Source organism: Perissodus microlepis, chromosome 3, assembly GCF_051167445.1.
Source record: "Perissodus microlepis isolate ML-2025 ecotype Zambia chromosome 3, ASM5116744v1, whole genome shotgun sequence".
Taxonomy (NCBI): domain Eukaryota; kingdom Metazoa; phylum Chordata; class Actinopteri; order Cichliformes; family Cichlidae; genus Perissodus; species Perissodus microlepis.
Window position 1 is genome coordinate 16,632,048 of NC_140463.1, and position 10,163 is coordinate 16,642,210.

Genomic DNA, 10,163 nt, shown 5'->3' on the forward strand with positions numbered 1-10,163 from the left:
TTTATTGATGTAATTTGGATTAAAGAGGAATGTTTTTACTGCTGAACAACCGTCAAAGCAAATATGTTGTAAGTAAGGTGATTAACCACTAGGTGACACCAGAACATTTTGATGTTAAACTTTAGCACAGATAACATGCACAACCTTAAGCCTAAATAAATGCAAAGGCGTTGCATGTCCAGCATAGGTTACTTGATGGTTTTCTTTTAATGTTATTTTGGGGGTGTGCGTTGTGTATGTGTGGGCAGGCAGTGTCAGGATGTGGTTTAAATGTGTTAGAGTTTTCTTAGAGAAACAAAGTCATCTTTAAAACAGGATGATGATCGCACCAGTCTGCCTCATGATCAGTAAGAAAACTGACTTTTTATTCCATATTTGTCAACAACAGATCTTTGTTTGTTTTTACATTTATAGCTTGCATGCAGTTTTTCTCATTTGCAATGAGTCGATTCTTAAATGATGGTCAATGTTTTAAAAACTTTTTGAAATCCTTTAAAACCTACATGTGAACATCAGAAAGCATATTTGTTTTTTTCTTCTGTAAATCATTTGAGAAATGAGCCGTGTTGGCTTAGAGCCAAAGGCTTAAAGGGTCTTTTGAGTGGAGTTTGTGTCTTTGTTTGGACTGTGTGAGTTCCTGGTAGTCTAACTTCCTCCCACGGTCCAAACACATGCCTGTTAGGTTAACTAGTTATTTTAATTGTTCACAGGTAAGGATGGTTGTCTGTGAACGTTTAGCTCTGTGATGGACTGATGACTTGAGTCCTCGGGTGTAATCTGTCTCTAAGCCCCTGTTAGCTGCGCAGATTCCTGATTTTGTGCGTTTTATGATTTTGAATTTGAATTCCTTTCATACACGTTAATACGACATCAGCTGTCATGGTTGTTATAACTCCCATCACTTCATACATGGTGGAATATTTACGTGGATTAGTTTTCCCTGAAGCTAACATTAACCTTGCTTGAACATTCATGGTCAGAAGTTTCCATACACTCATCAGGTGAGTGAATGTTGTGGTAATTGTGGGCTTTTAATGGTTTCTTCCACTGTTCTTACATCTTTAATGACTTTAAAAAACTAAACAAAAAAAGGTTGAAATATTTGGTTAACATTTAACAAATATTAGTGACAGCTAGGGATGGGTATCGAAAACCAGTTCTTGTTGAGAACCGGTTCCCACTTCCTTGGAATTGTTTGCCATTTTTGCAAACGATTCCCTTATCGATTCCAGTCGCCCCGAATGACGTCACCACGTTGCGGAACGTCATTTACCTGGCAGGAAACACGGCGCCTAAGCAGCTCAAACGCTCAAAAGTTTGATTACACTTTACGAGAACGGATGACAACAGGGCAACTTGCAATACTTGCAAAGTAGATATTTCATTTAAGGGAGGAAACACTACGAATATGCAAAAGCATTTGCTCACAAAACACGCGATGACCTTAAATGAATGTCGTGTTTTTAATTCTGCTCCGGACTCATGAATCTCAACCCAGCAGCAGCGGTAACGTTTCCACGTCCTCTCCCGTTAATACGGCAGGTAAATAATCAACTAACAGTGCATATTATGCGCGATCTGCCTTATTACAAAACCTGCCATTACTGTGCATTTAGGTGACCATGATGAGAGAGACAGACAGAGTCTGGCTGGCTCAGATGCTGGCAGTTCTCGCTGCAGTTTACCGGTAGCGTCTCCTTTCAGGCCAGGATAGACGAATGTCACCGAGCAGTGACTAAGTTTGTGGTCAAAGGCTTGCACCCATTTGCCACAGCAGATGCCCCGATTTTCGGTAAGTGAATGTGTTTAATTGTAGGCAGGGACATTACTGGATATTCTTGTGTAATTGCTACAGAATAATTTATGTTATACTTTGTTATTGCTACAGAGGAATATTTATTTTATTACTTTACATTTACAATTTTTTTTCCTGGGGACCCTGTGACACCCCATTGAAGAGCCGTAGGCTGGATCTCTTAAGATCTCACTGCTGGGTTTGTAAGGCCATGTTACTCCTAAATTTCTATCTTGTTCAAAGAGAAGATATAAAACAAAGTTCTAAGCTAATCGACCTTAGTGTTCTCCTTTTTTCAAAAAAAATGGATCGATAAGAGAATCGATACAGGATCGAATTGTTAAACAGAATCGAAAATGGAATCGGAATCGTGAAAATCTTATCAATACCCATCCCTAGTGACAGCCAACAACAAGCTGCAGGCATAATTCTGATGGGAAGTTTGACCTCTCTTATTGGCAGAATGTTTTGGTTCTGGGTCTTTGACCCAGCTCTTTGAGGTTACTTTTTTAGGTTAACATATTTGTTGATGTTTGATTTTTTGCTTTGTTAAGAAGTTTTAGGTTTGAGTTTTGGTTCTTCTAATGTCATTGAGTTTACAGCTTTCTACGGTGGCCCTGAGAGGCCAAACAGACTGCAACTTCAGAAAACACTTGCAAAAAGAAAAAGGCTGCAAAAAGAAAAATGCTGCAAAAGCACACACAACACAACGGAAATGTTTCTGGGGAGACAATAACCGGACAGACCAGCTGCACGAACCAAAACATGCTAACAAGTGCACTGGGACTGGGAGACACTTCAAAGAAGTGGAAGCAGAGCGGCCAAAGAGTAAACTTTCAAAAGTAAGTACTGAATATTATGTCACTTATTTATGTGCAAATGTTTAATAATGAAGAACATTAAAACATTACTGTTGGCCACATGCCGGTCGTGCCAAACTAGGTATCCCCGACAGAATTTGTTTCCGCTGCATCGGGAGCACACGCTGGACTGTCCAAATCACGGACAAACAGTATCCCGCATTGTTGATTTTTAGTTTACAAACACTACTTATAATGACCAACTACTCCTGACATTTTTGAGATGTTAGCTCTTTATACAACGAAGTTATAGTGGGATACAAATAATATCAGGCTGATCCTGCCACAATTTGTTCCCCCTGTGTAAATCACACAAACAGTATCCCACATTGCTGATTTTTCGTTCACAAACACTTCTTATTATGACGCATTACTCCTGAAACTTTGGAGGATTTAGCTCTTTATATAGTAAAGTTACAGGAGAATAAAAATAGTTATTAGCCAAAATGTTAATGGTTTATTAAAATAATCCCATCTGATACCCCGTGAGCAATAAATATATAATTTTCTGTTGTAACCCTCAAACTGAATGGTAATGTAACGATACTAATTTTTCACTTTTTCACAAAATGAAAACATCAGTACTTCCTGCGTGCTCCCAGCACAGGGGAAACAAATTCTGTCGGGGATACCTACTTTGGCACGACACCTGCAAAGTTATGTGACATTAGTGATGTTTGTACTTTCAGCGTTTACTTTGTTTTAAAGCCTTTACTTTATACGCCGTTCGATAGTCGACCTTAATCTTACAGAGAATTTGATGATTTTATGGATAATTAAAGTCAGTCATATAACCACAAACACAACAGGCTGAAAGTCAGTGATGCTGCTCGGTTTGCAGTCCTGAATATCACGGCACAAGCAGGATTCACTGCACTGTTAATGTTAGCTATGTTATATTGCTGCCTCTGTTCGGTGGTGTCGAGCCAAACGGACTTTAACGTGTTTGAACGAGCTGACGGTTCACTCGTTAAGCTGAAAGAAAGATGCTTTAATCACAGGAGTCACACATGTGTCCACTGTACCATCTGGGAACTCTTCTTGTTTCGTAATAACACAATCCTCCTTCTTTTGTGCTGTTTTGTAGCAGTGTATACACCTGAGACTGTCACCTGTCTGTCTGTCCTGCACTCTCTCTCTGTTTCTTTCTCTCTGATTGTGTAATAAAAGTATGAACATGTATTTATAAGTTACACTTGTGTTTGAATCCTGCAGCTTATCACACATTTGATTTCCATGTGTGACAACTGCAAGTGTCCAGAGTGACAGACTGAGGGACCCACTGCTGCACATCATCTGTGAGGCTTTGCACCCCTGATGATCCACCAGGACAAACTCAGCAGTGTGTGAGGAAGAGGAGGAGGAAGAGCCAGCAGCAGCTGACAGATGGAGAGAATAGACAGACTGTTCCCTGTTTGTGAAGGACTGCTAGGAAAGTTTAACATAACTAATTGTCTGTCCTGAATCAGTCTTATTAGGTAATGTTCAAATAGTTTTATCATTCCAGTGTTTTCAGTGTGGGAGAAAGTACTCAGGGCCTTCAAGTTACACACTATGAAAGGCAGCAACAAGTTTAATATTCAGAAACCTAAAGTATGTATCAGCAGCAGAATGGAGCTAAAAATAAATGTTTGTTTCAGTTCTATGAAGCTTTGAGTATTTTGGATTAGTAGCACTGCTGTGTTTGTTGCATCATATTGCTGTAATTGTTTATTTGCTTTAAATATTCTGAGGTAAGTTGATCTATAGTGTTACATCATATTCTATAAGGATGTTATGTGTTTGTATACTTTCTACCCAGTTTGACCCATTTAGCAGAAGTCAGCCTGTTTAAGGCTCTGATATCTATTCTGTATGACTTAAAGCAGTTATGACATGGTCTGATTTTCTCACCCAATAAAGGAATATTTAATATATCAGTCTACTCTTCATTTTATCAGACACAGTTATCACAGCTCGTACATTTGCTTTTTCCACACATATATAAGCATTGAGCCAAATTTAGTAATGCCAACATATTAAAAGAACAATATTTGTCTCTTATATATAATACATCTATATATACACTGTCACAGATACTTGTCTTTAAGTGAAGCTTTAAGGTGATAGGAAATATAAATAAATGCAACTTGAATCTTTACTGAAGCTCAGTGTTTGGCACAGAGTTCATGTTCACTGCTGTAATAACTAATAATGATTAATATAATAACTATAATATTGGCCATATTATATTTACATTACCAAAGTGAGATGACTTTAGTCTCATGAACAACATTAACTAATTGTTATTTACTAGCTAATCTTAAATGACTGTTCAGTACAGAAATGAAGCCCAAAAATCATGTTTTACAGTCCTGTGGTCTCAGCCTCAGATACTTAACAAATCACACAAAGCTCATGTAGAAACAAATGTACAAAATATGTTCTCCTTCATTTCTGTCAAACAAAGCTGTATGAAACGTTTCCAGCTGTTAGTATCATGATTGCTAGGCAACCTGGGCAGCGCGACCGTCCCATTTCACAAGCCTACAAGCCTCGCACTTCCGGCCTCAGCGGTCTTTGAGTACGCGGCCCTTGAGGACCGTTAAGGCTGCGTACTGTAAGGCTGCAGACCCTGAATTGGGAAACAGCCATACATACATGTTTTGGTTCGTGCAACTGGTCTGTCTGGTTATTGTCTCCCCAGAAACATTTCCGTTGTGTTGTGTGCTTTTGCAGCGTTTTTCTTTTTGCAGCGTTTTTCTTTTTGCAGGTGTTTTTCTTTTTGCAGGTGTTTTTCTTTTTGCAGCATTTTTCTTTTTGCAGGTGTTTTTCTTTTTGCAGGTGTTTTTCTTTTTGCAGCATTTTTCTTTTTGCAAGTGTGTTCTGAAGTTGCAGTCCGTTTGGCCTCTCAGGGCCACCGTAGCTTTCCCCACTTATGTCTGTGTCTGCTCGCCTTCTGTGGTCTCGCTCCCCTTCTCTCTGTGTCTTGTCTCCCTTAGTTGTTCCCAGGTTTTCCTCCTTGTGTTTCATCCTTGTCTCATCTGTCCTTCATGTGCATCCATGTGTGTTCTCCACAGCCCATCATGTCTCTCGTCCTCTCCATCTTCTCTTTTTGTCTTGTTCCCATGTCTGTTTCCCCCTCTGTCCCAATGTCAAGCTCGCAGAGATGGGCAGTAACGCGTTACTGTAATCTGATTACTTTTTTAAGTAACGAGTAAAGTAAGGGATTACTATTGCAAAAACGGTAATTAGATTACCGTTACTTTCCCGTAGGAACGCTGCGTTACTGCGTTACTAAAACCGTGATTTTTTTGCGAGAATGTCTCATGACAGTGACGTAAGCGAGTGCGACGTTCGTGACAACAGCTGTGTGCAGATCAACAATGGATAATATATTGAGTGCGGGAGAAAGTATGAGCGTGCAGCGTTTAAAGCGTGGAAGTACTGACCTTACTTTGAGTTTGATTCCATAAAAAGTGACAAAAACATTAGTGTCCGTTGTGCGTTGGAAGAAAACTTCTTTTTACAGCGAAAAAAACCCCCTAAACTTCCAAGCAAGCACCGAGAGTGCGCTACCACGTAATGGGAAACTCACAGAGAAACTCGCGGATTCTTCAACTGCTCGCTGCGGCACACCTGCACCAGGGTAAACCTCCGCCTGCCCTACTCCTGCTTTACAGGTGAAAATAGAGCAACAGGACCGCTAGTCTTTGACTTTATTTATTTTCTGCTGTGTTTTACTTGCATCTATTTGAAAGAGTGAGTGTAAACACACACACACACAAAAAAAAAATTATTTTATGTGCTGGAATGTACAGAAAATAAGTTTAAGTGTTAAACAAATTTCTTCCAGTCAGAGAATGTTGCATATAATTAAATTTTTGCTTGATACATAAAGTTAAAAGATTAAAACTAATAAAACACGTTTTAAAAAGAGACTTTTCCATTTGATTACATTTTGTATGATGGATTATGCAGAAAAAGTAGAATTGGGCTGAAAGATCTATGCTTTATCACCTATTCAGGTTGTAAATCGTGTTTTTAAAAGTAACTAAGTAAGTAATTAATTACATTTGAAAATAAGTAATCAGTAAAGTAACGGGATTACTTTTTTGGGGAAGTAATCGGTAAATAGTTACTGATCACTTTTTTCAAGTAACTTGACCAACACTGCAAGCTCGTGTGTCTTAGTCTGTGTCTTTGTATGTTACTTCTTAGATCTTCATTCAGATCTTTGGACTTTCCCATTTTTTGAGTATTGGTTAATCAGATGAGCGCTGTGAAACAAGTCCTTTACTGCTGACAGACATAAAGTACCAGTTGTAGTCAATCACGATCACCCATGAAAAGGTGACCTTGTCATTAAGCGTCACTTACTAAAAGATTTAAGTGTGTGTTTATTGAACCTAAAAGTATTATTTTGAACCGTTGCAGATTTGAGAAAATTGAAAATAAATTCAAATTTGTGCAACCAATTATTGTTTGTGAAATGAATAAAGATGAAAGATTAAGATTAGAGATTAAAGTGATTCCACCCTGGAAACAAAACATTTTAAAGAAATCATTAAAAGCCTAACATTACCATGTCGTTCTTGGCAATGTTGAGTTTGTGGAAACTTTTGTCCAAAACAGTCGCTGGTTTCAATCTGTGTAGTGGCAGAAAAGGTTTCAGCATCTATGTCATTGATCTTCTCACACTGCGTGTACTACATGTCAACTGATGTGTTTTAACCTGATGTTTTTGAACCTGCAGCTGCTACTCTGAGCATCCATCCCGGCAGGTCAGTCTTCTTTTATTATGAAACTGTGACTCTGAGCTGTGCAGTGCCAGGCAGCTTCAGCAGCTGGACAGTGAAGAGAAACACCTCCACAAAGTCTTCTCTCTCATGTGAGACCTGGGGCCAATTAAATGGATCATCCTGCACCATCAAAGGTGTCTACCCATCAGACAGTGGAGTGTACTGGTGTGAGTCTGACAGCAGGGAGTGCAGCAACACCATCAACATCAGAGTGACAAGTAAGCTTGCAATGCAAAGTTTATATTAAAGAAAATAAAATTAACACATTTTTGCAACTTTGTAACTAAGGACAAAACCAGAGTCAGAGACCACAGTTTCTCTCTCTGCATTTCAGCTGGTGTCATCCTGCAGGGTCCTGCTGTTCCTCTGACTGAGGGAGACAGTGTGACACTAAACTGCTCCTATAAGGAAAAATATGCAAAGGAGTCTACGTCCAATTTCATTACTGCTTTCTACAGAAATGGTACTGTTATTGGAAATAGGTCTGAAGGAAGGTTGAGCTTTATCCATGTGTCCAAGGAGAACGAAGGCTTCTACAAGTGTGTTCATCCCACAAAAGGAGAGTCACCGGAGATCAGGCTGGAAGTGAGAGGTGATGATGATGGTAGGTTTCATGAAGCTTTCGTCTGACAGCTTATAAATACTGTTGCATACATAAAGCAGTTTTAGTTATAACTCAGTGATTAAATGGGATGTTTTTTGTATAAACCTGACCACAACTAATTAACAAAGCCTGTTACCATAGTACATCACAGTTCTCTATGTCCCTCTATGCTGCCTGGTGAAAGTCAGGTTTAAAGCTGTAAGTTTTATAGATCCTTCATGCTGCCGGCCTTACCTTCCCAAACAGCACTTTGCACGTGATAGGGCAGAGGTCTTTATCGGGAGTCATATAGTCTCCCCTGTGCACGGTGTTGGTGAGCGTTGGTGGAAGTGAAGAGGAGAGATGTTGAAATCGGGCTCAAAGGACCAAAGTGTCAGAAAAATTGTCTTATGAAGTGAAACACACAGAATAAGGAGTTACAATAGGTTTATTTTATTGGAAGCAGCAGGAAGCAGAGTTGGCTTCAACTTCTTTATTCAAGTAAAAGTAAAAAAGTAAAGTCTCTGAAATGTACTCAAAGCAAGAAAGTAAAAAGCAGCTCTTTGGAGGATGTTTCTATATTTGTGCTAAGCTAGGTTCATAAGTCAACACTTAACAACCAGATACTTTAGCACAAGACACGTGACTGTCAAAGTAAAACGGGAAATACACAAACATAGGGACCAGGGTGACTAGACATACCACAAGGAACACAATGGAGGCACAGTAACCAAACCTAAAGACTACAAATCACAAAATACTAAAGATAACTTAGGAAGCTATAAATACAAAAAAAACCCTAAACCACAAGAACCACAAATATACAGAATATTAATGATCAACACATAAACACTGGGTGACCAGATCCAGGATCATGACGGCTGTTCCCTGTTTGTCACGGAGGCTTCAGGTGAACAAATTTAGGTCTTTTAATTAAAGAAAATTAAACACAAAAAGATCCATACAAGGTACCTGTGTTAAAAAAATATAAATGTAATATTGTCATCCTGCTCAGATTTAATCTAAAGTCTGGATTTTCTTTCCATCAAACATGATGTGAAATCAAAATAAGCAAAAACAAAACAAAAATGAGTCCTGTCTAAATTACAATGATGCAATTTTAAAACCTTATTAACCTGCATGTATGCAACAAGTCATTTGTTGTTGCTTTAATATGTAAATACACGCAAATCAGGATATTGTCTTGCTTATTTTCGTCTTTTTCTAATTTGCTGATGGGTGATAAGTCGTTTGTAAAATAAAATAGCATGGCATAACACATAATGTTCTTATTGCCATGAAACCCTGTCATCATTACTCACTGATCTGGGCTGAAATTCAGTTTTCTGTATGGTTCTTTTGCACTCACTTACTCTTTCTCAACCCTGGGCTGCTGTGATGCAGACTCTACTGTCAATGTTTCTGTTGACACTGACTCTAGTGTGACACTAAAATCATTAAGGTAAGCAATGTTGCTGCTTTCAGGAACCGTTGGAATTTTTAAGATTGCACAAACCGTTTGGTTTGTTACGGTAGTTTAGAGAACCGTTGGAAAAAAAACGTCACCGGCGACTGGTTAGGGGATAAAGCGTTCTGTCTGAGCTTGTAACTGTTATTTTGGATGTTGTCAGCCTATTGAAAAATAATCAATGGCTTTCAGTCCGATACATGTCACCTCCTCTTTGATCTAGCAGACTCAGCACAGTTGTGGCCAGTGACTGAATGCTGTTATCATCACTATAAATCTGTGATAAACAGAGAACAAATAAGATTTGGCAGATATGTTGCTGCTGTGAGATTGATGGGAGGATAAGTGTTCTTAGAAGACTATGGTTAGAAAAAAAAAAGTTGACATATTGACTCTGTGTTTTTCAGGTAATGATAATGATAACACTAACAACCCTGTTAGTGCCGGTGCCATTGGTGTCATTGTTGGTGGGGTTGTCATCACTGTCATCACTGTCATTGCTGTCATTGCTTGGTGCAAATTCTAGAAACTTTGGCAAAAGTGTAAGTAACAGTTTTCTTCTCTTTTAATTAAAAAAACGTCTTACAAAACAACAACAACAACAAGAAGAAAAAAACTGAACAAACCTGAACAGATTTGTGGCAATTTATAAGTTATTACCACTCAATTACCTGTG

General features: G+C 38.7%; 1 protein-coding gene across 1 annotated transcript; it reads left to right on the plus strand.

Annotated features, from left to right (window-relative positions):
• Positions 1-298: 298 nt before the first annotated feature.
• Positions 299-10,013, plus strand: LOC146390197 (Fc receptor-like protein 5). Its single transcript, XM_084921008.1, has 4 exons — positions 299-347; positions 7,391-7,654; positions 7,771-8,040; positions 9,895-10,013. The coding sequence occupies exons 1-4, from the start codon at positions 317-319 to the stop codon at positions 10,011-10,013; spliced, it is 684 nt and encodes a 227-aa protein (XP_084777134.1). The 5' UTR covers positions 299-316.
• The last annotated feature ends 150 nt before the right edge of the window (positions 10,014-10,163 follow it).

What these genes read in the sequence shown, in the direction of transcription:
- LOC146390197 (XM_084921008.1), top strand. Translation starts at nt 317, where the DNA reads ATGATGATCGCACCAGTCTGCCTCATGATCA. An exon ending in ACCAGTCTGCCTCATGATCA is followed by an intron (nt 348 to 7,390) that starts GTAAGAAAACTG and finishes TTGAACCTGCAG; the next exon opens with CTGCTACTCTGAGCATCCAT. An exon ending in CATCAACATCAGAGTGACAA is followed by an intron (nt 7,655 to 7,770) that starts GTAAGCTTGCAA and finishes TCTGCATTTCAG; the next exon opens with CTGGTGTCATCCTGCAGGGT.